The 27,469-nt window shown below is 46.0% G+C and overlaps 13 protein-coding genes across 13 annotated transcripts; 3 read left to right on the forward strand and 10 right to left on the reverse strand.

The window, feature by feature from the left end:
• Positions 1-388: 388 nt before the first annotated feature.
• BKA55DRAFT_526821 (uncharacterized protein) lies at positions 389-632 on the reverse strand (the record flags this gene model as incomplete). Its single annotated transcript, XM_046188876.1, has 2 exons — positions 389-459; positions 542-632. Coding segments are annotated over 2 exons (162 nt in total), but the record flags the coding sequence as incomplete, so codon positions are not given.
• A 1,587-nt stretch (positions 633-2,219) lies between these two features.
• BKA55DRAFT_457082 (uncharacterized protein) lies at positions 2,220-2,792 on the reverse strand (the record flags this gene model as incomplete). Its single annotated transcript, XM_046186081.1, has 1 exon — positions 2,220-2,792. A coding segment is annotated over one exon (573 nt), but the record flags the coding sequence as incomplete, so codon positions are not given.
• Positions 2,793-3,140: 348 nt separating this feature from the next.
• On the reverse strand, positions 3,141-3,809 carry BKA55DRAFT_456331 (uncharacterized protein; the record flags this gene model as incomplete). The annotated part of the gene is made up of 2 exons (XM_046186079.1): positions 3,141-3,463; positions 3,557-3,809. Coding segments are annotated over 2 exons (576 nt in total), but the record flags the coding sequence as incomplete, so codon positions are not given.
• Positions 3,810-4,917: 1,108 nt separating this feature from the next.
• Positions 4,918-6,405, forward strand: BKA55DRAFT_583857 (uncharacterized protein). Its single transcript, XM_046194253.1, has 2 exons — positions 4,918-5,138; positions 5,208-6,405. The coding sequence occupies exons 1-2, from the start codon at positions 5,094-5,096 to the stop codon at positions 6,198-6,200; spliced, it is 1,038 nt and encodes a 345-aa protein (XP_046042752.1). The 5' UTR covers positions 4,918-5,093; the 3' UTR covers positions 6,201-6,405.
• Positions 6,406-6,836: 431 nt separating this feature from the next.
• On the forward strand, positions 6,837-7,508 carry BKA55DRAFT_599048 (uncharacterized protein; the record flags this gene model as incomplete). The annotated part of the gene is made up of 4 exons (XM_046196331.1): positions 6,837-7,028; positions 7,068-7,107; positions 7,147-7,407; positions 7,438-7,508. 4 exons carry the CDS (start codon positions 6,837-6,839, stop codon positions 7,506-7,508), a joined length of 564 nt encoding a protein of 187 aa, XP_046042753.1.
• Positions 7,509-7,856: 348 nt separating this feature from the next.
• Positions 7,857-9,017, reverse strand: BKA55DRAFT_526617 (uncharacterized protein; the record flags this gene model as incomplete). Its single annotated transcript, XM_046188861.1, has 2 exons — positions 7,857-8,524; positions 8,633-9,017. The coding sequence occupies 2 exons, from the start codon at positions 9,015-9,017 to the stop codon at positions 7,857-7,859; spliced, it is 1,053 nt and encodes a 350-aa protein (XP_046042754.1).
• An 861-nt stretch (positions 9,018-9,878) lies between these two features.
• Positions 9,879-10,854, reverse strand: BKA55DRAFT_454576 (cyclin-like protein; the record flags this gene model as incomplete). Its single annotated transcript, XM_046186069.1, has 2 exons — positions 9,879-10,481; positions 10,657-10,854. Coding segments are annotated over 2 exons (801 nt in total), but the record flags the coding sequence as incomplete, so codon positions are not given.
• Positions 10,855-11,751: 897 nt separating this feature from the next.
• On the reverse strand, positions 11,752-12,542 carry BKA55DRAFT_456324 (uncharacterized protein; the record flags this gene model as incomplete). Its single annotated transcript, XM_046186078.1, has 2 exons — positions 11,752-11,889; positions 11,952-12,542. Coding segments are annotated over 2 exons (729 nt in total), but the record flags the coding sequence as incomplete, so codon positions are not given.
• Positions 12,543-14,816: 2,274 nt separating this feature from the next.
• BKA55DRAFT_599052 (acyl-CoA dehydrogenase/oxidase) lies at positions 14,817-16,687 on the reverse strand (the record flags this gene model as incomplete). The annotated part of the gene is made up of 4 exons (XM_046196332.1): positions 14,817-15,340; positions 15,417-16,391; positions 16,449-16,508; positions 16,561-16,687. The coding sequence occupies 4 exons, from the start codon at positions 16,685-16,687 to the stop codon at positions 14,817-14,819; spliced, it is 1,686 nt and encodes a 561-aa protein (XP_046042757.1).
• A 2,741-nt stretch (positions 16,688-19,428) lies between these two features.
• Positions 19,429-20,719, reverse strand: BKA55DRAFT_583867 (uncharacterized protein). Its single transcript, XM_046194254.1, has 2 exons — positions 20,301-20,719; positions 19,429-20,247 (listed from the first exon to the last, which is right to left on the reverse strand). The coding sequence occupies exons 1-2, from the start codon at positions 20,534-20,536 to the stop codon at positions 19,689-19,691; spliced, it is 795 nt and encodes a 264-aa protein (XP_046042758.1). The 5' UTR covers positions 20,537-20,719; the 3' UTR covers positions 19,429-19,688.
• A 1,533-nt stretch (positions 20,720-22,252) lies between these two features.
• Positions 22,253-22,402, forward strand: BKA55DRAFT_526920 (uncharacterized protein; the record flags this gene model as incomplete). The annotated part of the gene is made up of 1 exon (XM_046188885.1): positions 22,253-22,402. One exon carries the CDS (start codon positions 22,253-22,255, stop codon positions 22,400-22,402), a length of 150 nt encoding a protein of 49 aa, XP_046042759.1.
• Positions 22,403-23,382: 980 nt separating this feature from the next.
• On the reverse strand, positions 23,383-23,956 carry BKA55DRAFT_545608 (uncharacterized protein; the record flags this gene model as incomplete). Its single annotated transcript, XM_046190831.1, has 2 exons — positions 23,383-23,801; positions 23,947-23,956. The coding sequence occupies 2 exons, from the start codon at positions 23,954-23,956 to the stop codon at positions 23,383-23,385; spliced, it is 429 nt and encodes a 142-aa protein (XP_046042760.1).
• A 1,492-nt stretch (positions 23,957-25,448) lies between these two features.
• On the reverse strand, positions 25,449-26,187 carry BKA55DRAFT_526871 (uncharacterized protein; the record flags this gene model as incomplete). The annotated part of the gene is made up of 2 exons (XM_046188882.1): positions 25,449-26,038; positions 26,082-26,187. The coding sequence occupies 2 exons, from the start codon at positions 26,185-26,187 to the stop codon at positions 25,449-25,451; spliced, it is 696 nt and encodes a 231-aa protein (XP_046042761.1).
• Positions 26,188-27,469: the final 1,282 nt, after the last annotated feature.

Here is a 27,469-nt window from a genome sequence, read left to right on the forward strand (position 1 = left end):
CCAGTTGTTTTCATGACAGAACGGAATGATGATGGGATGATCAATCCCTTCCGTCTCTTGAATACAGTTTTGATCGTGCCGAAGCATCCGAGCTGGAGCTATCTCTACATGGTGGCTTGTGGACCTTAGTAGCTCTAGGTAATCCTCCACAATCCCGAAATCAAGGTGGCCACCGCGTACCAGATGCCACATCGACTGGGCGATCCTGCTGCCTTCCGGGGGACGCTTCAATCGCGACAACTTGTTTACACGCTCAGTCCAGGTTTCATCCACCGGACCGACCAAGTCTCGTAAAGACTCGTCGACATCTTCTTGGGTAGCCAGTTGGTGAGGCGGAAATGATGTTAAATCAGTAGAAAGAAGCCTGGAAGTACAATTTTCAAATCGCTTATGGGCTATGCGCGTGGCTGCCGACATCAGTGCCAGTGACGTTTTGGTGTGTGGCCGTAACGCGAGATGCTGAAAGTGTTCGTAATCATCCATTGGCTCTATGAAACTGGTATCGAGAGTGTTCCCCAACGTGAGTGCGAGGAAGAGTTACCAAACGGGTGCTGATTGTGCCACTTTATATGGCACTGAAAGTGGTTTTTGGATTCATCACTTCCCTGAAGTCGGAAACCGGCCGCGAGGATCCTGTATAGTGCAGAGTAAAGTCCGATATAGCCGACTTTTGGCACCACGAATGGGCTATGAAACCAGGTAAGAAAAACATGTTCGTCGCACTTTTGCTGTTCATTCTGGCCACTAGACTATGACAGGCCACGGCTGTGAGATGTGAGAAATAAGACGTCGTTTTGCAATCGCATCTTGACAATGTTTAGGCTACGTACAGTATGTACACTTGGTTGCAATGTTCAACGAATCCAAATGATTTGTCGAACTTGCCTCACGCGATTTCATTGTTCTGGAAGATGAACCTTTACTGTATTCTATTTACAAAATCTCATGCCCGAGCCACTGTAATTGAAAGTCTCTCCAAAGTATCAGAGTGCAGAATGCAAAATGAAGTTCTCGACAGGAGAGAAGTCCCATTGTTGACTTGTCGTTCATAATTCCAACGCTGCAGAGGAGGGCACGAATCATGATGATGAAGTTGAGATTGGCTGGGGCTTGTTTTATTGAACCTCGAGACCTTAATACAGTCGACTGATTATGTCGATTTCGCCAAGATCTGCGACACTTGAGCAAATTTGATCATGAGACGGTCCTACCGATGGGATGATGGATATGATCGCCTGGCTGAATCTCTCCTACAGTTATCTTTCCTCACTTGTCAAGCCAGTTTAATTACCTTCACCTTGTCAGTTCTGTGCTCTATATTTGCTGAGAGGTAGTCATCACAGGGCCGACAATGAGATCGGTGACATACCAATAGAGTATCGATTAACAGGATATACACATTCTATGGTATCATAGAATGGTATCGTCCACGGTAGTAGCTTGCTAGACTTTTCTACGACGGGAAATGCCATGTCGAGTACGCTCAATGAAGTCAAAGTGTGCCTCACGATAGGCGAGTTGTGGTCCATGCTTATGCAGTGATTCCTCTGTCAATTGACACGGACGGCTTCGAAAGCAGATTCTTGTACAGCTCAGTTATGGGCGTGTATACAGATACAGCCACTTCTAGGAGCAAATGGTCCGGAATAGGCCCAACGACGTGGAGTTCGTATCTATCAGAGACATCCTGAGGCAATTTATGCAGGCATTTCCACATAATGTTCGTCCTTGGAGACATGATGGCGGTGGTTGGACTAACAACACAACAGCGGGAGAGAAAAGGAGGATGGAAAATAGAAGAAAAGAAAATGAATGTCAGACTCGAAAGCTATTCTTACTGATCTTACTATTACAAAAATGAAACTGAAAGGTTATAATATTCTATTGAGAAGAAATATAGCTACAGATATAAACAAGAATACAAAAGAAATATTGCAAGCTATAAACAGAGCAAAAGGTAAAGATTATATAAATACAAGGCAATTCAGGCGCCATGGGATAAGCCTTAGTAGCGTTTACAAATGAAAGGATACTATCGGTTTGATAATGAAAGGAGCGACGACGGAGAAGAAAAGGCTTCGTCCTTATGTTTGACCCGACATCTGTCATGGTTGTTGGAATCGTACTACGGCGGCTAGCAAAACAACGCTTCATCTCGCAAGCTTCTTGGTTCTGTCGCTGTTGTTGATTTTAAAAAACCGCCTGGTCATTACCTTCCATCAATGAGCCACTGCCATAGAGCGAGGTGTGGTTCCCAGTGGTTGCTGAAACCGTCTCATTGTGTTGAACCTGTTCTTGTTTCGGGGACGTGGTGAGCCATTTGGCTCCACCCGCAGGGAGGCGGCACGATGTGCCCTGGGCTGACCCGATGATTTATATCGTGACTGGGTACTACGGCGGGAATCCGTATCAAAACCTTCGTCATCGTCGGGCAGAGGAGTCTCGACAGACTGATAGATCTTTGAACTCGGGCTTTCCTCAACCGTCATCGCCCTAAACTTGGCAAGCTCATCATCAATGGGCGATGGCGACTTGGCGCGATCTTGAATCTCAAACCGCTGCCCAGGATTCATGGCCTGATAGTACTTTTTCTCATACAAAAAGGCCCACTTGAATAGCCTATAGTCCTGGAAGGCATTGTGATTCACTCGACTCCTCCAATCAGGATCATCGCGCGTCTTATACCAATAACGGTATCCGTTTTCCTTGCGGTCCAGATACGTTTGCTTAGCGGACGGATCCCTTGCCTCATAATTATCGCGCCACCATTGACGGCTCACAAATGTGACTGTCTTGTCAACCCATCGAATTCCGATCAATACGGTTTGTCTCCATTTGAATTTGTACGGGTTTTCTGGATCCAGCTTGCACAGAAATTCTTCATAGTTCAATTCGCTCCCAAACGCTGCGACGCCCAGGACGTAATCTACTTCACGCCATTTCTTATCTGCATGTTGGGCTTGATACTTCCTACTGGTTACCGTTAAGACTTCCGCGGCATTCTCGTCGAACTTGCCGTCTTTCAAGGTTTCAATTCGTAAGATGCTTCGGTCACCAATTCTATATTCATTTAGGTATCTCGGCCTTTTCCCTACTTTCACGAGCCCAAGCGTCGTCATATTCTCAGGGCAAGCTTGACTACCGACTAGATCCTTTTCGAGGTCAGGGTCGCCAACTCCATCATCGTCAGAAAAGGGAGAGGCTCTTGTTGTCGTTTGTGCCCTTGGAGAGAAGGGAGCCGTCTTCGCTTTTGCAGAATTAAAACTAAAGACATGATCTGTTTTCGCCTTTTTAGCATTAGGGTCTTCTACTGCTGGACTGAAAGCCCTGGAATTATCGGCTGAATTGCCTCTATCATCGGGCTTTTGTAGACTACGCTTGAAGGGTCGAGCTAGAAATGGGTTTTCGTTAGATGATTGATTGCCATTGTTCTGACCAGTTTGATTATCATTGCTCTGCCCAGCTTGATTCGTAACGTTTTGACCAGGTTGATTATCACTGCTCTGAATAACTTGATTCTTATCGTTTTGACCAGCTTGATTATTATTGCTCTGACCAGCTTGATTCATATCGGTTTGGCCAGGTTGATTGTCATTGCTCTGACCAGTTTGATTCATATCGGTTTGGCCAGGTTGGTTTCCATTGTTCTGACCAACCTGGTTCATATCGCTTTGACCAGGTTGACTGCCATCGGCCTGGTTAGACAAGCCAGAGCTGTCTCCGTTTTCTCGTGGAGTATCGCCGTCGCCAGACATCGTGATGTCGTCATTTGGCGGTTCTTGCTTCAGCTTATCTGGTGTGGAAGTCATGTTGAGGCTACAGCGTAGATGTCTTCTTGTCAGCCCTGAGAATATGTGGGCAGCTCGTTCAACTTATATACATATAACAGCCCTGCGTTAATCAGACAGGAGGCCTATTTTAGCCAGAAAAAAAGGTATTATAATGGCTGCTTTAATTATGCTATCTAAATCATCTCTAAAGAAGTGAATTAAGGCTTCAAATTGCCTACCTGCAGCTACTTATAGCCTGCCTATAGGCAGGTCTAAATAGGTTAATTAGGTACGTTCAAAGGAGAAGCCTAAATTGGATATTTTCTTAGCTAGTTATTAAAAGGACAAAGAAAATTAGCATAACTTGCCTACAGTATTTATAAGTAGAAGAATTGAAATAAAGTTCTAATATATAAAGTAAAGTAACTATATAAATTTAAAAAGTATTTCTTTTATATTTTATATGAATTTATTTTAATTAACTAGATATTTTCAAAAGTACAAACTAGTTTTTAAATAGTTTTCATTTTTCCCTTCATCCTAATTCTGTCAGATCCGAGTCATAAGTACTTTAAATGTAGATTCTGCTTGAGGAGGCTTTGACTTACGAAGACAAAGCAGGGGGTATGGGTCTGATAATTATTGATCCTCTGGAGACCAAGAAACTGTTGATCTTCATGTTCTCAAAGTTTTTCTCGTGCCTTGTTCATAGCATGACATCCTTCAAGCAATCCCAACACTTCACCATAGCTTCTAGCCCTGTTAACATTTACGATCTTGATTCCTTGAAGACAGCCATGGGGGGACACTGCAGCGAAAAGGCATCAGACAAGACTCCGCTTTTACTCACTAAACACCTTGGTGTTGTATTTCTCCGAAAGTCTGCGAATGCGTCGGCAGGAGTTGTCAAATAAACTGTTGCGTATATCAGCCACCTGGCTGGCTCTAACATTTCATTCTTGCCCATAGAAATTGTCGAGAAAAAGGCATTGCAAGACTGTCGGCGCTAATTGGCGCTAATTAGCGTAAGCCTGCAAGTGGCAATGCTCCGCAGCAAGATCCTGTTTGCCCCACAAAACTGGTCCATATATCTCGAATTTTAGAGGGACACGAAGCCAATGAGAGGTTGAGCCTTTGGTGCTGGTTTCCTCACTTAAAGCGTTAAATACGGTGGCTCGTCCACCTCCACGATCGTATGGCAATAAATGGTTCGCGATCGTATTCCCCTCATCAATACCGGTTGTCGACGATCTGAACTTACACTATCTACCTACGCAACGCCAGTACTCGCTGAGGACCGCACGTTCCTATTTCGTATCTATCATGGAAGAAACCATTGAAGAAACCATAGTCTGTGCTCCCACTTCGGTAAGTTAAACCCGCAGTGGCTTGCAAAGTCACTTGAAATGATTTGGACTTCTCTACAACTGAATTAAGGATGTGCAGGCGAGTGAGAGTTCCTGTAAAAGGAGGAGGAAATCAACTTCTATCCCTAGGTCAGTCTCTACCTACGGAGACGATAGACATGGCAGATGTGTGCCGAGGCCAAGACGCGAAAATGCCATAAAAGACGACAAATATTCTCATCAGAAAATGAGAATAGAGCATGCTCAAGACAGGAAACCGTCAGCCCTGCGTCAGTCTTCGCGGCTCTCTCAAAAAACAGAGGATCGAGAATGTCTCCCTGAGTGTTCGCCTGGCATCGTTTCAGGGGATATCTCTGGAAGGATCCAGTGTGATAGCACCGGCGATCGTGCAGGTGCAGCAGATGATGAGATTGTTTCCATTAGGGACTCACCTCACAACCCGTCAGACAGGTCCGAAGCTACGGTTGAAGTTCTAGCACTTGAATCTCAACAGAGGGACGACATGCCCCATATGAGAATCATTCCTCGCCTTCAAGAAGCAGAAGAAGATCGCCTAAAATGCGACCAAAGTTCGACTTCTCCGACATATCATAACGAACACACTCCGAAAACCGCGAACAGCAACACGGGAAACATACCTGCACAATCACCCGACAGGCTCGATACAAGAGCGGTGTCCAAGAAGACTGTGGTAATCTTGGATGATATTTCTGAGCTTAAGATTCCTAATGCATCTCTATCAGTCAGGGAAAAGTATCCCAAAGCTTCCGAGTCCAAGAACGAAATGATAAAGAAAGATGCGATCTCATCATCGACTACAGCAAAAGCGACCTCACTACCCGGGATCAATTCTTTTCTGCCAGACGCATTCACCGGTCAGGAAAGGAAATATGATATCCAGGCCCGTCCCTCCGGTATCAGTCTTAGAGAGCTCCACGAGCGATCGCTTCAACCCTGGTTTACTTACGGAACAGCGAGATGGAAGGAGATGGAAGCACAGATGCTGTCGGTCACAAAGGATGTTGCTCAATTACATACAACAGCAGAGTGTTATTATCTCTGAAGCCACATAAGTGTCCATGGTCAAGCTCTTAAGCGCGGTGATACGGTACTCGCCACCATGAACCCTGTTAATACTCACAATGATTGACTAAGCGATAGGGATCAACGACCAAACCAAAATATACATACGGATTCACAAAAGCATGCTGAAGCAGGTTTAAGTTAATCTAGTCAGTTAGATACAATCAACTACCAATAGACTCCCAACTTCCCGTCTCTTGTTCGTTAGTCGTTCATTCTATATTTGAAACCAAGCAAACCATTCTGCCCTGTCCAGGCCCGCGGTCTTGTTCACCGGAGCCTATCTATCTAACCTTGTTGAAATCTCTTACGGAATATTGGCGTATAGCTGAAATTTCCGCCTTAATAGAGGGCTTCCCCGCAGACGGAAGAAGATGGCTGGTTCTACATCGTTGACTATTTAGGTCGCGACAGCGGTTATTGGTCTCACAGCATACGCGTTCAAGTCCAAATTGAGTTGAAAGTTAGGAGAAGATCCGCATCCGTCTGCCACCTTGTCATTTGGGGTTCTTGACGCCAGAGGCTATTCCATCGGATCCATCCTATTGTACATTTATTGACCAGGGCCCCGTAGAGATTTATGCGTCGTGCCAACATAATATTCTCGCCTCTCGACATGCGGTCAGCCTCGCAACTTTGGCCGACTTTCTTAGCCTATACCGTTTCTCTCTGGATATCAGATGTCTACGCTAGTCGTCTGACTTCTCGTAGCTTCGCGTTCATTACCCCCCACGCAGAGTACTCTAGCTCCGTAGGAGTCTTGGGCTGTAAGGTTGATACGAACCGTATCGCTTACTGGCCTTTGGACGTCTGATGCGATGGAATATGCGTCAAAGTCTCAAATGAGGGGCGCTCCCTTCATCTTCTACGTATTGATAAGTCTGGGGGTGCGTATGATATTTCGTACGATGCTTGGAACTTCCTAGGTTTCGGTGCATCAGCCATCGACGACCCCCTGGTCGGTGGAGGGATCCAAATGTCATACGAGATCGTCGACACATCGGAATGTCGACATTTGCTTCACGAAGGTAAACTTCCCCTGTCCGCCGCCAATAGCATGAATTATGTCTCGTCGTGCATCAGCCAGCCTACGAGCTGGGTCGCGCAGAATTATCAATTGTACAACATCAATGACCCCGTTTGCAAATATGGCGTCGACGAGAAATCTAACCTAGATCTGACTACAAGTAATCAGCCACGCTGTCCAAGCGTTCTAGGTAATCCTCTACAGATTGAATCGAGGGTTAAGAATGTCGCGTACGGTACCGGAGAAATCGTCCCGGTGTAGATGATTCTAGAGGCCCATGCATTGCTTTGACAGGCTGACTGGGATGCGTCATTGGAAGTTGCTGTAATTTGTTATGTCTCTTCTGTATGTGGAGGAATACTTATCTCGTAGGCAAAGAGCAAGGTACAGGGTACGCAATTAGTACAAGGAAGCCAGATATTCACATTAAATAGTGCCTGTGACAAGCTATGACTATTTTAAAAACATGAAACAAGCTAGGTTTATTTCAAGAACATGATACAAATCCCCTAAAATCCATCAAACATACGTTTTTTGGGCTGATTTGTTCCTTACGTGCCTATTCTCCTACTATTTACTCTCATCCAAGTTGAAAGTTGTGTGTTGGATCTAGCAAACGTTATCGATACATGCGCAAAGGCCTTTGAGGGGCATTTTGCCTTCCAAGACTTGTCGGCGAAAACACTCTAGATGCATTAAATGAGCGCCGCAGTCTTTCCAAACGACGTCTTCGACATCTACCGGGTTTTTCTTATTTTCACTGCAAAATCCATCTTCGCATACAAAACAGGTCCGGGTCCCGACAACGCGTTCACGGGCCAACGAGTCTGTCATGATGGTAGGGAGAGCAGACTTAGGGTCGTTATTTTCCTTATGCCTTTCAATGTCCGACATGAGTTCGATGATAGTTCTTCTGAATTTCTCATCCAGTTGCTGCAAAGCCCACAAACGGATGTGTTGCGGAGAGTCATGGATGGTTGTGGCCAAAATTGTGATATCGCTTGCATAGACTACGTTCAACGCGTTACATAGGTTTTCGTCAATACTAATCTCCAAAAGTCGATGATAAACCCTAACTCGATTGGCGTAGACGGTCATCTCACCCCCCAATCCTTGGTTCGGTTGGACTTCATCTCGCATGATATCATGATCGCTGGCAGCAGGCATGGTATTGTAGCCATGGTCCAAGCGCTTAGCTGGTCGGTCTGACTCCAACCCGAGCTGCCCGTTCATCTCCTCCATGCTTCTCTTATTATTAACGGGACTATGCATTATGGCTTCCTCTTGCATGACATGGTCATGATGCAGGCGCTTAGCTGGTCGGTCAGAATCAGGCTCAAGCTGCCCGTTCATTTCCTCAATGTCTCTCTTGTTGCTGCGTGGACCGTCAACATTATCGGCCCATGTAACACCGTGGCCATGATCTATGCGCTTAGCTGGTCGGTCTGAATCAGGCTCGACCTGTCCGCCCATTTCTTCCATATTTCTCTTATTGTTACGTGGGCTATGCATTATAACTTCGTCTCGCATGACATGGTCATGATCCATGCGCTTAGCTGGTCGGTCTGACTCAGGCTCAGGCTGCCCGTTCATTTCATCAATGTTTCTCTTATTGTTGCGTGAACTATACATGTTTGTGGTAAAGTCCGCGAAGCCGGTCCCAATGTCATTTTCCAAACGATGTACGAAAGGGATAGATGTGCCATTCCTAACTTTCTTTTGTGCATGTGAGTCTTTTTGATCATCCGTTGAGTCTCTACTTCTTTTCATCGTGACGTGTCTTTGATTCGCGTTCTTTTTTAATTTTGTTTTAACCTTAATCACTTTGCTGTTTAACCTTTATATATAGCTGACGCCAAAGTCAAAAAGGTCACTTCCGTTTCTGGCTTTGTGGTTTTCCTTGTTGTAACAAAAAACCATATCGATCACAACCATCTTTGAAGCCCGTTCTGGTATTACGGCAGCCTGTACTGGACTGCCTGTTCGTTAGGTATCCTGAAATCGCGTCCTTAGTCCGAATTATACATAGAGGTACGTACCAGTCCGATTCCATAGGTGCTAGATTTTGACGGAATCGTCTAGCATATGAATCTACCTTTGAGAATTCATCGGGCGCCTAGACTCTGGTATGAGCCTGTGGCGAGACAGAATATGCTAAGGTACTGTACCATTCGCCTCCATTCGAATGCATACTTTAGATAAAAAAAGCCTTCAATAGGTTACCCATCATGTTGAGAGGTTTTCGACATAAGAGCAGGCAAGTTTGGAACAGAATTATACGGTCAACAACTTTAACATCATTTAGCTGATTCTAATTCGCTGTACATTTTGATACATCCTTTGCATCACCTACAGAAGGTTCCGTGTCTCATCAATATTGATGCAGTTACAGAATCCCTAGTGTGACATGCCACACTCTCTAATACCCAGATAAGTATCGCAATATTGGCATCCAGCGCCATTTGTGGAACAAGGTCCAAACACAATATGTTGCACCTTTCATGTTCTGGGGAACCTGCTCACGAGAATATAGTATCACCCTAATTCTACTATAATAGCCTGGTAATGCGACCAAGTTCCTATGAGATGGTCGATTTCCAAGGACTTCCTCTATGCTTGTCCATCACAAATTGCATGCCCTGTTGAATCTGCCAGGCGGCTAAACACTATCTGCGCTACATAGTGTCGTTTCTGCCTTGAATACTTCTTGGCAATAGCTGGTGGAGGTTGGTAAACGTGTTTCCAGAGAGAATTCAAAGTTTCCATCACCACAGCCTCTGTATTATCCCCTATGGATAGGCTTCCGTATAGGATAATCTTGGCGAGCATGCAGCATGATTCGGCAATAACAGAAGGCTTGACTCCAACAAACTCTCGATGGTAAAGCGATATTTCAGACAAATAAGCTGCCATACTAGCGAGTTCCTTATTTCCAGGCTCTCCTACCAGCAAGAACTTGATACCTTGGTCAGTTGTTGGATGACCCAGTACCCAATCTAAGGTACACAGGATTGATCTCTCCATCTGAGCTATCATACGTTCATCAAAGATGCCATCGCACAGTTCGCTTATCTCTTTGGCCGAAGGGTGCTTGAAACTCTTCACTTGGTAGGCTTTGTCGCCATATTTGGAAGCAATCCAGAGCGCGGCACTCCCAAGCAACAAGTAGTATTCTTGGCCAATCTGCTTCCTCGAGCAGTATCGATCAATCAGATTGACAGAAAGAAAAGGAACCTGCGAAGGAAGACGAAAGTACTGGTGTGACCGGACGACAAAATCAATGAGGCTTGACCGTAGTTGCCACGTAATTTGTATTTGCATTTCGATCATGGGAACGCTTGGCAGGGTCACATTCTGCTCGATGTTAGCTATGAAGAACTCAAAACCATTTCTTTTTGTGAGTCGCTACCTCCATGTAAGCAAGGTGCTGCATAATGTCTTCCAGGTACTCATCCGCCTCCCACAGCAACGTATCTACAGAGCTAGGTACCTGCACTTGATCTTGACTCATGTCAAGAGAATCAGCGCTACGAAACAGAGGCTGTCCTGGCTTCTCTGAAAAGTCGATCCGACTTTCCGTCGCTTCTGAGCACATTGTCATTGTTTTTGAGTTCCACATTTGGTCATCTTTTTCTGTCCGAAGCTTATTCGTATTTGTTGTTTTGCTTCTCACCTTCTTATACTGATTGAAGACTTTATCAACTGGCAAGGGATTCGGTGAAGAGATTAAAACAGATTTCGCCAACTAAAGTACTTCTTCAAAATGTACGTTACATGATCTCTTTTCGGTCAAAATGTAATGAATTTCACATTTCAAAATAATCGTCACAGCTGACTGGAACTCACGCAACATTGGGGAGAATACAGCTGCAGCCCGAACTGGACGCTGTACGGTGGTCCCTACTCTAACCAGCTCAAGCAATAATATATCCTCTTTTCTCGGCAAAACGGGCTTGGGGCCAGCCAGTGCCGTGTCCTACATCGGTACAGGGTAGGTGAGGAAGGCTGGTAGCAGTCAAGTGCCCTGAAATGACACCCTAGTTGATTTGCTCATCTCAAGTACCTATCCTAGCATGTCTACCAAACTTCGACTGAGGCTGATAACAACACAAATGTCTTCGAAAATGTATAAAGTAAGCATTCCTAGCTGTCATTATGTGGGCTGCTTTACTTTGTTGATATCTACTAAACACGAATCGAAATTGCATGCGTCCACAATGAAAATGGCCATGCAAAGGATTCGGGTTACTACACCTGTCTGTCATCTCGTTTTGAGCTTCCGGCTAATCTATGACCTAGCTACTATAGATTCAAGTATCGCAACAACTTTCTTTCTTGAACTTCTCACACAATTTTGTCATCTGTCCTTTCTGCACGGAGAGCTTGTCGCAGATGCGAAAGAGCTTCCCGCCCGTATGATAAATAGCCTTCTATGTATGAAAAGCTAATCTTGCTTTAATGACCGACGAGATTGATGGTCTGTTTTGTCTGCACCTGCGGTTTTGTCATCCGTATACTCATCGCTCGCACTGGACGCAAGCGCTGAAGGTTGATGAGCCTTAATGCTACTAAGCTCAGTCAGTCCAATCCATAACCAGGATTGTACTAAAAGTTGATAAAACCGTGAGGAGGATTTGACTGCCTCTCGTGATCTGCAATCATGGTCAGAGAGAAGCTTCCGATGCTTTCTGATAAGGGGCATACTGACCGAGATAAAGAATTGGATACGGATCGATTCAAGACCATTACCAAACCAACCGTGCCAATGTAGACTGCCACTGCCCCAGGGAGACCGGATGATTCTATAGCCAAGACAGCACCTAGGAAAACTGACTGGGCGTATATGGTAGCTTGAGATTGAACTTTGGTCAATCTAATTCGTTTAGATGCAAAGATGAGCAACCGGGTATAGAGGAAAGCGTGCAGTAGTTTGACAACAGCTCCATGCAAACCGGGGTCTTTGCCAACGACCGCAATGACCGCTAGTATGGGTCGTATGATGGCGGGCGCCTGGTAAGCCGCCCGTGTCGTTTCATTGCCCCTCAATAATGGCCTGGCAAGTCTCAGAGTTGTCACGGAATGGATTAAACACAAAATTGTGTCCACAATGTCCGGCAGGACAGTGCCCTCGATCGCACGTAGATAGTACCTGGCCAACTCGATGACACCAGACAGTATATGCAGTGTCAAGGTAAAAAACCTTTCCTGGTGCCAACTGGTATGGTAGAGTGGCAGACTGCGGCGCGTATGGTATACAAAGATTAGGACGTAGACCGAGCTGATAAGGAGGTGCCGAGTCCCAGTCTCCAGCAGTAAACAATCCCATGGTAGCCATGGTTCGCTTCTGCTGTCTTTCATACCAACGGCCATGTTCTGTATGCCCTGAGGATAGTGTGATAACGACCTGGGGTGAGTGGATCTCGATATTCTGGAGGCCGACAAGATCGGACTTCTCGGTCAATCTTGTCAGTAGTAGGTTAAAGTTGGGGTCAAGGCAACGACGCCGCTACGTTCCGTTCGCGCTGTCAAAGGCTCAATTTTTAGATCGTAGTTTTGAATGAAGGCCAACTCTGAGGGCAGGCTGTCAAGTAATATTTATCCAACTTGAAATTGATTCAATCAGTTCCTACGTGCCGGATGGCCAAAAGAAGACGAGAGTCAAGAACCCCACCGTACTTTAGACTAATTGTACATGTGCGACTCCACATATCCAAACGCCCATTAGGATGGCATTATGAGGAAAAGCATTCTGATACAGATCGGTCAAAACCTGCCAAACTGGTTACTATCAGACACAGTTAGCTAAGAAGCTAAGAAAGCCTTACTGACCGATCAAGTCTATGCAGTACAGAGATCTTGCCATTAGCCAACCGTTTTATCATCGCAGTAATCTTGGTTGTGATCAATAACTTTTAACTACGAATGAGTAGACGAGAGTGTTTAACTCCCTCAGGACTGTCCTTGTTTGAGCCTTTATTATGTGCCCAAGCTGTTAGATTACGGTTCAACGGAATAGATCGTGATAATGGCTAGATGAATTGATCAAAGACATTATAGTTTCCTGTAACTATGAGCTATATGGTTTTGATACGGGACCAATAATGGTCGGGCTTGTAGGAATCAACTGTGATAAAGTAAAAAAAAAAAGCCATAGCCTGCAACGCTTTGGAAGCCATATTTTGTTAGTTTTTTTCTTTTTTTTTCTCCCTCACAGGGCCTAATACTCACATAGCCTTCACTTTAGGACATAATTCTTAAAGTACAATTTCCGCTTGTCACCTCTGAATACGGCAGTAAATTATTATCCTGTTCTCTGTTAACTTGTTGGCAAGCCGAAGTTGTTTTTTATGGCTTGCAATTACTTCAATAACTGACAACAAGTAGATGGATATTCCTGCCTCATGATATTTCGTAAATACCTCAAACGGTCTCATCTAGGACATGGCTCCTACCGAATACGAGAAGATGATAAAGGAGCAACAGTCTTGCCCTCTGTTGAGCGAGATTCTTGGCGTTATCAATGGCACAAATTTGGAATCAAACTAAGGTTCAGCAAAGTCACGACGTCACTGTTCTCTAGAAAAGTAATACAAGACTTTGAGCGATCTTCAGCACCATCGCCCCATTCATTTTCAAGCCGAGAGTCATCCATAGACCAGTGCAGAACAACCCATCTGCCCAGCAAATAAGGCTCCGCGTCAAGCGGCGATCCAGGTTCTACGCCGTTATACCTGACTGATATGCGTTAGAGATACAACCGCGAACCGTGCTCAGGGGATTATGTTCCTGAGAATGTTAAGCAGGAATAAAATAATGACATTAGAACCATGTTTGGAGACGGGAAAAAGAGAGAATAGAGGAGGGCATCTCGGAGCTTGAGTGTACGAAACACAAATTCGGGTGACAAATTTAGTCTCATAAACGCATATATGTACAACGAATATGCTTTCATGCGTAAGTAAATGACTCCTACTTAGCCCCCTGATTGAAGCTCATTTTATATGTTGACCAGTCTTGTAACTTTTATCCTTACGTGAATTTTCTACAATCAATATATTGTTCCAAGACCAGTTAGCACAGCCCCGTTAACTTTCCTGTCGGGCGTCTGGATGTTTTCGTGGAGTGAGAGATGACACTGTAACTCTTCGATACTGTATAGTTGTGGTATGGTAAGGATGGTGATTGATATTTAAATTGCAAGTGAACCATTCAATTGCGTATGGCAAAGGCATGGTTTCTATATGCAGGAGAGAAACACTTGATTCTTCAAAGTTGCTTTTTTTTTTTCAATTTTTTTTTCATTTTTTTTTTTCACTTGAATTGAATTGTCTCCCCCGTTTGCGGGCTGATAGAGCTGACCTGTATCATTGGTTTTGTTCTTGACCAATCACAGTCGGTACTTTATACAGCTGACCCACCTATTATTGCTTTGGGTTTAGGAAATTTATCACATGCCAAAACCGGATCTAACCAACCAATTTCTCTCTTATCTTGTTTTTTGCTAGATAACATAATGAGGGGCCTCCTTGTAGGCCCACCCAATCAGCTGCTTGTCCAGCTCTTCATTCTTCAAAGTTTCGGTTTGTATTTATCAAGACTTGTTGGGGGGGAGAAGCAAAGCAAACTTTCAGTAAAGGTCTCCCACTTCTCTTCGGATACGATCGGCGCCGTTATGTAGTCGTCGATCGGATCATGACAAAGGGCCTCCGATCTAATTTGAGCTATGATTGTTTCGTACTGCTCGTCTAGCAAGGGATCTCCGCATCTCACTCTGCATGCGTCTTGCGCTGGTAAATGGATCAAGGCCTTGCCGGTAGATAGACGTTCGTACAGTTCCAGGACGTCCGGTGAGATCCCTGAACGTTGAGCGGCCTCGTAAGCCATACGGTGACCGATCGTTTCAACCAACGGTCGGCAAAATGGCAGAATGTGCTGATTGAAAGCCTCGGTCCGATGCTTTCTGTATCCTCCAATCTCCGTAAGTCTTGATTGAATTTCGGTCATCAACCGGTGCTCTTGCTGCGCCAAGGGCGTTAACGCGTTCTGACAGGTCGGAAGTTGTAGTTTGCCGCCAAGGAGCTCGGAGACCAAACCTGAGAAGAGAATTTGTCAGTCATTCATTCATTGCCAAGCCAATATGGCAAATTTAAAGAAAATTTAGGTACGCACGAATACATAGTACCAGCGTGTCGCCTTCGGCTATGGAGTTCCCCTGAAAGGTAAAGTCCAGTTCACTGATCTGATTGAATGCAAAAAGGCCTCGCCATCCGCATCTCTCCGCGAGTTCCCCCAAGACCCGTGATGCTTTGATCACTGTCGCTTTAAAGATGGTGGCAAGCGCGTGTTGCGTCGGATGGGCAGGGTCCGGGCACATGCCCACAGCCCAATGGGCGAATGCGGTCAAAACCTTGCCCTGGACCCATCCTTCGACGATAGGGCGCTGCTGAGTGCTGAAGCCGATGATTGGCATAGCCGAATGTCCATCGGGCGCCGTGATAGTTCTTCGCTCGCTGTAGAGAGCAGCTATGCGTGTTCCGACTCTGATAGCGGATATGCCCATGATGGAAAGCGACAACGTTCCAACAGCAACACGCCGAATATGGCACAGAAACTCGGCACGCTCATTCTCTGGCTTAGCGGGTGAACCAAGCAGGGCATTATAGGGCAACTGAACACGATTAAATGTCGTAATTGCATGATCCAGTGGTTTGGTACCAGGTCTTGTCGGTAATATTCGCGACGAGACTCCAGGTCGCATCGCATCTGCGTCGCTGAGAAACACAATGAAAGGCTTTACGCCTTGGTTCTTCCCTCGGACCATCAGACGGGCGAAAACGATCGCGACCCGTGGTATTCCACAATATGGTGTTGTAGGAGGCATTACTTTTGATGCTGCTGTGGTAGGAGTATGCAACTCGAAAGAGCCATCAGCCTGCAGCGTTGCCGTGGTTTCCAGGTTGCGAGCATCTAAGCCGTGACCAATCTCCGTCAGCATGAACTCACCGCAAATTTCAAAATTCAGTAACTTTGTGAGCAAGTCTTGTAGGTCTGGACGCTCCTTGGCGAAATGGCTGAGCGTTCCTATGCAGAGGTTCACATGGATTGCTGCGATAATGAAAGCCGTCATGTCGCGAGCGGCAATCACTTCATGGACTCGTTAGACAATATCACTATGCGAAACCATCATCTGTTGAGGCTTACTGTCGAAATGAAAATCCCAAAACCTCTTGGTTAACTTCTCGATATCGTGCAACGTCAGATCTACCATGCGACGATCTTAGCCTAGTTCGCCGAGAAAGATAGTTGTACGCACCGCTATGTCGACACATCGATTTGGCCCTCTCATAGTGCAACGCCACGTCTACTGGCCGTGCGGGGGGAACAACATCATAGTCGCGTTGCCAAATCTCTTGGTCGAGGATTGTCTTGGAGTGGAACATTTCTCTCAGTAAAAATTATATCAACGACTCGATGCTTTCAGAACGATGGCAGACTCTTGGTTTACATGAATAGGTTCTTCGCAGGTATGGGTTCGTGGGTTGATAATGAATCTTACGAGGTCAGCCTCCACCGGCTTTTAGTAAGTACAAGTTTCGGCAATGTTTGACACATTCTAGGTATTGACATAACACTTGTCTAGCGCTCAAAACTGGCGCTAAATACATGTTCGAAAACAGACGTCGGTCTATATAGGCGCATTAGCTGTCAGATGTGGGAACATGGGTTAGGTTGGATGAATTCGCAATCCTCATTGTCTTAACTAACCAAATGAAACGCCATTATGGGACACTCTTCCCTAGGTGGTGGATTAATGGGTGAGGATTGGCTCAAGGGGTTTCTAGTATTGCGAGCGCTTGGTAAATCAACCTAGTGCAACATATACTCCATTGTTCAGTCCGGAAGTCTCCTTAACGCAACCCCTAGCACGGCGCTCGGCCTTCTGATGATTTATCTTGCCTATAATCATCTTCACTGGGGCAAAGATAGGAAATATTGGTAATCTTTGACTATGTTGAATCCTTACAATACAATACAATTTATTACGCCCGGCGGCTTATTTTGGCCTATAGGGCACTAGTCACTAATACGTACGTGCATTGCCTAGTTTTCGTCCTCGCCTCCCCAAGCCCATGCTGTGCTACACGTTGCTCAATCTGTGTCCGCATTTCCTAAAGCCCAGACTGTACCTTGCTTTTCACCATATGAATTGAAATAGGTCTCCTCAAGCCCATAATGCGCCTGTTCCTCGATTGTGCTTTTTCCTTTTACCCTATTGCTCCCTGCGTTTTCCCGTGATTTACTAGCATAGCCAGCGAACTAGCTTGAAGGCTATTCTTCAAGTGTTCAACGTCCTATCTACGGCGGCTGAAGCGACGCCCGCTTTTATAAGAAGGGGTGTTTGGTGTTTAGTGTAAATAGGTTAGTAAGAATAAGTGGGTGTGATTCTTGCAATCTGGTTTCAGTATTGTGTGTCGAGTCGGCCTGTGGCATTGCAAATCGTATAGTTGCATGGACTGCCTGCATGTTTGGCGTCCACTTGGCGTCATCTGATGGTGACTTTCCTCTTAGGTAGAACGAGAGGTTTCCTCTCAATGTCTCCGTGCACTGCAACATTTCAGTCCTATGCGCTGTCCATTTCGTGCATCGAAAGAGAAAATGCTCTACTGTCTGTATCGCTTGCCCGCATGCGCATTGCTGTGACGCTGCTACTCTGATCCGGAAGAGGTACCCATTCAGTCTGGCCATGCCTATCCTAAGCTGTGATAGCACGCTGGCTTCTCTCCTTGATAAGTCATCATAGAGCAGTCGGGTGTGCTTGCCTGGGAGCGCAGCATCGACCTTCTTGGAAACTTCCGAGCCAGGACGACACCGTCTTGGCTCGCACTTCGCGCCTCTTTCTTAGCCATTTTCAGGAGCCTGTGTTCAGCACTGATGGGCATCCATACGACAGCCACCACATTTCCCTTGGCCCTCAATACATTGATGGAATCATATATGCATCCAACATACTCTTGACCCGACTGCTGGCGAGGGTTTCGGACCGTGAGCACGGCGGCTTTGTTGCTCGCCAACAGTGCCACGCTTCGATACTCAAGGTCAGGTAAGTGTCTCAACGCGTAAGCCATCGCTGCTAGTTGTCCGGAAAATGGGTTCTGCTCCGTCCTCATGCCGAATGTGAAGGAAAAGCGCTCAAGCTTCGGCCCTCCTCGCACCGAGGCAGGGATCTCGATGACCCCGCCGACTCCGACTACCCCATTCCGCGCCAAACTGCTCACTGCAGCACGTTGAATCCTTACAGTGGGGTGCGGGTTCAGCGTCAGTAATCTATCTATCATTGTAATTCTTCCAAAAATGCCCAAAACTGGAGCAAGTGTGGCGCATGCACAGTGTACCACTACTGCAACAATAACCTCTGCCCTCTGCAATCACTAACAACATCTGGATGCCTCAGCATTCGGGCAATCAGTAGCTTGTCGTGCAATAGACTTCTAGCCACTTACTAATTAGGGGGTCAGCCTCAATTTTCCTATGCAGTGTCCGGTCCTAGCCATAGTTTATATCAAATTACGGTCATCAACACGCTTCCTACATTACAGTATATGAGTGGATTGAATATAACGAGCGAACAAAATAACACAGGACTAGCCGTTGAGCAACCTCCATAAACACACGAAGCACTAGACACTATCTGTGACTGAAGATAAGAGGAAGCAAGGTGCGAGGCACAAAACATGAGACAGAAAGCACGAGGTAGAAAGCACAGTATATTTCATCACTATGTTACCCTAGAGCTTCATCAACCCAACGCGGCAAATCATTGATGAACGAAAGTGCAACTCCCAATTGAACTCCTCTGTCGGTGTAAAACTCAGCTCCCACTTCAGCGTGGACATGTCTAAGATCCAGGCATGCCTCTCTTGTGATTTCGTAGGCACATCGAATGTTTTGCCGCCAACGGGGGCTATCCACTTGATCCTGCTGCCATTCATGGTATTTTTCTAGAGCCTGGTTTTCTCCGCATGGGGATGACAAGGTCGATCGGTCGGTGCCGAGGAGAGCTGAATAAAACCAGCCGCAGGTCCGAATCAGTATTGAATAATGTAATTCATATCCCCCCGGTAGCCAAGGATAAATAGGCGTCCGGGCGTCTGGGCGCCTGGGCGCCCACCTATCAATTGTCTGATCGGGTTTCGGACTTAGTAAGCGCAAATCCTATGTGATTAGGTTCCTGGAAACCAGCGTAAAATTCATATCGGTCGTCTCTTGTTTGTCTTACGTCATGCTAGCGCTTTTTTTATTTCCGCTCAAATAATTTGATCGGTTGCTATTCTGGCAGTTTGAAAGTCTCAAGTGTTGCTAATAAATTAAACAATATGTTGTCGCCAATATGGACTTGACATTATATTCTAAGTCGAGCTCCGGCATAACCACCCCCCGTAGTTACGTTCTTCTTGTGCGTTCCGACCATTGGCGGAGCTTATCATCAAACCACAAGAGCTCAGTCTTCTCTTTATTTATAATCTCGATATGAACGCCCGTTTCGAGATAGAGCTCCTCATCATCAGAGCACGATGAGTGCGGGTAGTGTTCCGATGGCATCACTAGCTTCATGATGCAAGGCGTTTTAACGGACGGCAAATCGTGTCGTCTTTGTTTTTGTTGTCGCCGTTGAGAACGCCGGAGTTGTTGAATATACCCGTCTGTAGCAGGTCCAGATGGGAGAATGGAAGTGATCGTTATCTTAGCACTAGGGCTCTCCGAGGCCAAGAAATCGTGGACAGACTTGGCCCATGCCTCACCGCCGGCTTGATACTGAAGACAATAGGCCGAGATCCGCTTCAGTGACTTAAATTTGGCGATCTCCCCCGACCAAGACTCCATGGAAGCTTTATCATAAAAGTTGAAGTGAATGTTCGAAAGCCAATCTTTCCCCGGTAGAGTTTTAAGAACATCCATCTCGCTCACGATTAGCTGCAAGTTATTCCTGAGAATATCCAGCCTGGAATTACGATGAGCCAAACATCAAAAAACCATGTTCTGTTCGCAACTTACTGGGGCCCAAAAACGACTTCTAATCCCATGAGATTATAAACCGTCCCATATTCCATCCAATCCTTACATATCGAGTATCGGATGTTTGATCCATCGACCTTAGGCGAAGGACAAGCATGTAAGCGAAGGCCAGAGGAGCCAGCAAGCAAATACTCGCCAATAATCTGAACGAGCTCCTTTGGGAGCGTTATCCATAGATCGTCTCTGCTTTTCGGCGCCCTTTCGAGTATTGACATTTGGAATTTCTGTTTGCTCTGCCAGAGAAGTGATCAGTACAAGGTTTTGGTATTTGCCCTTTTCCTGGACTGCAGAGCAATGCCATGCTATATAGTCGGATAAGAAGAAGGAGTTTTGGGATAGGTATACCTTGAGGATTAGGTTTCACTTTTACCTATGTAGTAGTATGGAGAAAATCATGCCTGAAATTGTGGGTTAGAGATGTTGGAGGAAAAATACCTCAACCCCACTTGTCACATGATAAAAGCAGATCTTTTCCACAACCTGCTTATAGATTGACACGATCCTGATACGTAATGCATGTATCTGATATAAAAGGGGGATGAGGGCCATGCGGTACGAAACTTACGAAAAGGAGACCTTGAAGGCTACTTTGAGACTATTGCATTTATTTATAGCATGTCACCCCCAAGTGTGTCTTGTTTGGGCCCTTGAATGGCTCGCCTGAGATATATCGCCTAGACACATTCCTGCGGCCCAGGCAAAGTGGCAATCAAGAATAACATGAAATAATTTTGATGATTGCAGCTTCGCAGAAGGTAGATGAGGGACTCAAATCCATAGATATAATTTCAGCGTGTTGCGGTATCCGAATATGTTGGAGCGTTACCCTCCTCAGCGCAAGGATGCTCCTCCTGTAGAGAGGCGGTCCCTGGAGGCGCTGATATTATCTAGAGACGTTGTAAGACACATACTCTCTATATGACTTGATATGACCTATACTCTTCCCGGAGCTTAAATCCAACCTGTTCTTAGTGCCGCCGCATTAGTCCCATTGTTTTTGGATATGATTAAATGTATGGAAGATTTTTAATTGATAATAGACCCCGACGGGTATCAGGTGAGGCAGGAGTCAGTTCGCTTCAGGAAGAGCTGCAATGTCTCCCACTGGCGGTCTCGCAAGCCGGCGCCTATATGCGGCGGATGTCAATGACTGCAAAGGGATACCTAGACCTCCTGAGGCAAGGCAAGACTCGATGGGAAGTTCTGAAAGTGAGCGATGCTGATCGACATCGATGGCCGGAGGTGTCGAATAGCGTGCTTGAGACGTGGAGGATCTCAACAGAGCGGAACGGAGCGGAAAGCGAGATGCCGTATTAGATACGGCACGTGATTGCGTATGTGGACAATCAAGACATACCGCAAGAGCTACTATTAGCAATGGTAGCTGGTCGATTCGACATTGACGATGCTGACGATATTACCTCGCGAGACCCAAACAGACATGCCTCGGAGCTTGAGGCCCTAGAAGCCATCTCGCGATTGAAAGAGTTTTCTTTCCTCAGCCTGCGTCAGACAGAAAATGGCGGCCGAAGATATGAGATGCATAAGCTCGTGCAAAGGGGTATACGATACGGACTGAGGGTGAGAGGCCAAATGAAGACAACCATGAACACAGAGCCATATGTGTAAAAGTCTACCAGAACGGGATGAAGCATACTACTGTGACAAGGCGCTGCAGGTAGTAGATGATCTCTTCCCGTCATCGGAACCTGATTCGTGGGCCCGATATGAGCAGTATCTGACGCATGCCATTCGACTAGGTGAGTAGGCGGAGGTAGGCGGGACCGAGATCGAGGCAGCAACTTTCCTCGCCAAAATATCGTATTTCATACGTAATCGAGGTCGATGGAGAGAGAGAGCCTGTGGACATTCGTGCATGAGGACTCCGACGAGAGGTACTTGGCGAGAAGCATCCAGATACGGTCAGCAGCATGGCGGACCCCGCCACGACATACCATGCACAGGGACGATATGAGGAGACTGAGCAGCTCCACCGATCCGCCTTAGACCTCCGTCGACTAATCCTCGGAGAAAGTCATCCTTATACGATTCAGAGTATGGAGTACCTCGCTTCCACGTAGGAGGCATTACAATAATTGCCATCTCGTACAGAACCAGTGCAGTCTTTGACAGTCAAGGAAGTTGGGGAATCAAAGGAAGATCAAAAACCGCGTCGCAGGTCGCTTTGGGAGGTTATACATAAGAAGGCTGATCATCGCCGCAAGACGAGGTCTTCTTGAAGGTAGAGAGGCCATATTAGATTTCTGCTTCTACATACTTTATTATCTTGTTACATACAATATAGTAATCTAGTAGTGTAGGATGCGTGATTAAATATAATCTGTGGAATCAGTAACTCCAACAAGGAAAATTCAGGCTGACACTCTAAATCATACTGTAAGCGGTCAGAAGTTGGTTGTGAGACAAACTATTAATTACCGGAATAGTAAAGCATCCAGGTGGCGTTAGTGATTGTGATATAATAGAGGGCAGGGGTCACCGTTGCAATAGCGGTACACCGTGCATGCGACACACTTCGTCCAGTTTGGGGCATTTTTGGAAGAATTACAATGATAGATAGATTACTGACGCTGAACCCGCACCCCACTGTACTGTACTGTACGTACCAGAAACAATACAATGCAATATCAATCGGAACTGTGCCAATCTAGTCCTTGAAGCAGTCAACATGCTGGTCTGTATTTCCGGTCGTGGCATGTCTGTTTCATATTTGCGTGGTCGTAGATCGCCTAGGATGTAGCATTGCCTTTCCATATAACTATAATTGATGCATAATTAAGCCTTATTTATTCCAGCTCCGGTGGATAATATCATTCACTCTGGTTTAAAGGTGTACGAGTTAAGCTAGATATAGTCAAAGGCAAGATGCGTAAGCCCTTATCCTAAGTACCCGGGCATCTCCCAATAGCAGTTTGTATTCCTACGAGACGTCGCTGGAATTAAATTCGATCAAGCCGCTCGCTCCGTTCCTCAGTTTACAGTGTTGCTGAATCATGCAAATGCATCTTGCCGTGTTTTTTGTGTGCTACTTCTGGACTTGTTAGCCGTCGATGGCGTTATATGACTCGACACAGTTGAAATGGCCGAGACGAATTAAGATCCTAATCTTCCTCCAGACCCATATCGCTACCAACACCATCATAGTCATGAGAACCAAGAGCTCTATGACTAGGTACGTAGCAAATCTTGCCGTAAAGCTACTGGTGTACCACACGAGAAGGCCAACCAAGATCTCGAGGACGACGAGATCGACCAAGAACAGAGGTGTCGAGGCTGCGATGAGATCGAGCCTCTGAAAACAAGGTTTTGATCGGTGCATTATCGCGATCATGATGGCGACAATGGCGGTCATTGTAGCGCTCATCAGAATGGCCACCACGGCGGAAGATCCTTCGGTCAGGCCATCAGCTCCCACCACTGCAAGCGCTGTGAACGCGAGCGATATGGTGCCCAGGTTGGCTGTAAATAGCGAGATGTAGTTATAATGATGCAATAATCTTGCAAGAACAAGTGTCGACGAAGGGCCCAGTTCTCTCGTTACTATCAAATTGAGGGGATTGTCAGGCTCAGAAGATCCAAAGCTGGATGCTCTCGTCGGACTTACGCTGAAGCATTTCGATGTATTTGGACAATCAAGGCAGGAGACATTACCATTGATGAAAAATATAGAAGACAGCTCAGCATACGTGAATGCACTACTGTATACTGTGTACTGTATGATTTAATCGCCTTGAACTTCACAGCACCACGTTGAATTTGAGACCGATCATATCATAGGTAAAATAATGTCAACACATCATTCATCACCTCTACTGAAATGGCAAGTACCTGAGAACTACCATGATTCGTCCGTTATTATCCGGTCCAGGTTTCAATGAATGTTGTTTGTTGCCCCTACGCAAGTCAATGGTTCATCCACTCTGAAGCAGAACTGAAATTGGCCTTAATATGGCGGTTACCACGCATTTGCGGTGTGAAATATGAAGCATGCTCGGGAAGTATAGTTCATACAAAACAAGACGTATCTTGGCGTCATCATCGCCCGTCACATCTGCCCCAGTCAGTGCCGTGCGGTCTTGTTTGTAAAGAGTCTAGAAGTGATGGCTCACTCTTCAATCAACGAAAGCTATAGGCTCCAGCATTCGGCCAGATAAGGCCTGGGTCATCACTACGCATGGATATATGAAAAGACCTCTCCGCCGCCTGTGGCTATATGAATTTACTTGAAAGCTTTTCCAATACAACGTGTACGTGTGTACTCGCTTGTCTGGCCATGAATACGATCTCGTACAAATTATGTGGCTGCGCGCAATATTGCCAAAGTGCAAAGGACCAGGATGGCACTGACCCTTACATTCCATACCTACCTTCGTCAACCAATACGTCGGCCGATCTAGTATCATCCAGGGACGTTGGAGACGTCTGCGACTCAGGTCCAGGGGATCGGCATTCATGGCTCATAAGGGCCAACAGTTGTCTGATAGAATGGATCTGTCCTGATTGCAAAAACCCGGAACAAGGCCTGTTTTTCGAATGCCATCATTGTAGACGCGTAAGATGTAGACGATGTGTGTAGACCGGAAGTTACGCACGACTGGCGACCTTATATGCGTAAACCTTTACGCTGCACATTGATTTCTTTCTCTTTCTCTTTTTTTTCTCTATCCCTCCTCGTAGTGCTTATACTGTAGTAAGCATGCTCTGAAATCCAACAGCAGACACCATACCTCACTTTAGCAATCCGCCGAAAGCCACTGCATTCTTAGATGACATACCGTCAGTATCTCTGCATCAATTTGCTTTCATATCTAGCATCGAAAAGATTTGTTCTTCACCGCAAATGCCAAGCTCCGTCTCAATTCTACTAGACTTGGAATTCGATGGACTCATGATTCCGAACATAGTTTGAGTATATTGATGTCGACATCTCTGACCATAGCCGCGTTCAAGAAAACGGGATTTATTTATTTATCTATAGCCACCATATTCACAATAAGATCTCTCACATTACCAGACTGGGCAATGCGAAACTCCCCACATGCCCTCTCACTTGTGCTATACTGCAAAACAGTACACGCGGCATATCCAAGATGAAGATCTCCTCAACTAGCGCGATGCAATATCATCTTTCGGAAACATACTAACGTTGACTGTTCTAATGTAATCCTGGTGAATATCCCCGATAGTCAAGTTCAGCTGATCTGTGGCTTCTAAGAGCCTGTAAACGAAATCCCGGTGATATACGGCGTCCTCCCGCTGCTGTCTGGCTTCTTGCGCGAGACGTTCGTTTTCGTATTCCAAGGTGGAGATATTTTCCTGCAATTGCATCCGGGTGATTGCGTCGTAGGCTGTACTCGTCTCCATCATGGAGAGCTGGTGGCTCAGCAGAGTTACGCGCTCAGTTACATCACCAGACTCCATTGCATCTACGTTGAATGTTGGTACGCAGAATGGTGGTGGGCTTCCTGAGCGCAGTTGACTGCCTGCCAAGTCGCTCTTGGTGAATGACACGGCATGGAAGCTTCTTCCCACTTCTATACAAAGCCTTTGGTATGCTTCGATTCCGTGGTCGTCGAGATCTTTGGAAAACAAATGGGCTACTTCCGCCGTATAAGTCCAAGTGTAAGCATGACTCTGCTTTGTCGTCAAACTAACTTCGGCGGGTTCTACCTTGACACCAGTTCTTCTTTCTACTTCTGTTAGACAAGCCAGTTTTGCTCTTGCGGGTTATGCACTAACCAATGTGTGTTGCAAGCCTATCCCTACATCTTCGTAAGAGCAGCCCATCCTCGCTTGCTTCTTGACTCATATCGCCGGTTGTTTTATATGGATCGAGTCGCTGCATCTTCAGACTGGTGGACGGATCACACTTTGCGTACACACAAAGGAGTGCCTATGGATTTCTTCAATATGGTGTCTTCTGATTCGGCACAATGGCTGGGATACATACAAGCCCTCTTCTTATTTAATTCATAAGATGCCATGGGAGATGAGTGTAATTGTATTGTAGGATTCCACACACCGAGGTACGAACATAGCGGTCGTTGTTATGTTACAATACAGTACACATTCAGTGAGGCGTCTAATAATGAACTATGACTGTCAAATCTGGAGGTCACTTTTTGGCCGCGACCGGCGCCGCAGCTAGATCTGATCAGGCGAGAAGCTTCAAAGTTCACAATTGACTATATCTGTAATCAGACTCCTGGTCGCTTATTCTCAGCTCCTGACCTCATACGACCCTCCAACCCTGTTATTCCGTCTTTGTGATACCAATAGCCTGCTTATGACCCTATTTTGTGTGTCCTGTACGCCCTGCATCCAAAGAACAGTAGCCTTCAGAATGTCTAGCTCCCTGCTCATTTCCTCCATTTTCTCCTGCATACTAACATTTGGACCAAACGAGTCGCATGTCGGTACGTCGTTCAGTACTGGCTCATACTCGCTAGAAGTAGATTCGGGCTCCTGGGCTTCCGAAAGTGGACAAATTGTTTGACGGGGAGTACCGAGCGACACATGGCTCGACGGACTGCAATAGTCAGGCAGATCGTGGCAATAATCCAAATTCGATTCCTGGCTCTTTGAGCTATGACCTCCGAAGTTAAGGGGTTCTAGAAGCATTCTGATCACCGGCTGTTCCACGATGAAAAGGGCGAGACGATGCAGTCAACTTCCCAAGCGAACCAGCCATATTTATAGCCATAACCGGAGCTGTATGGACGCCGTCCAGAGCTGAGTGTCTTAGTGTTTGACGGATCAATGTGATCGCTCTCAGGAGCTTCATTTCTGGCTTCTCTAGATGGAAACAGGTACGAGATAAGAGGTGTCAGGCGGCCACTACTATACTCGACAGCATATTCAATTAATCCCATCCCTACCCAACCATCTATCCAATGGGGTCTGGGATGCTTCAGAAGTACAAGATAGACCCTCATGTCTCTTGGCGGCGAGATCAGAGTAGATAACTACTATGTAGTTGATTTGTTTATCATTCCTCAACCCTGCGTACATTCGCAGTCACCCTCTTGGTCTGTCGGTATTTCAAAGTCAAACCCTCAAGGCTTCCGGTACAAATGGGCCTTTCTGAACTGCATAGTCACATTGACATATCCTCCACTGCTCCGCAC

The sequence above is a fragment of the Fusarium redolens genome (assembly GCF_020744475.1).
Source record: "Fusarium redolens strain MPI-CAGE-AT-0023 chromosome Unknown BKA55scaffold_24, whole genome shotgun sequence".
Classification (NCBI taxonomy): Eukaryota; Fungi; Ascomycota; class Sordariomycetes; order Hypocreales; family Nectriaceae; genus Fusarium; species Fusarium redolens.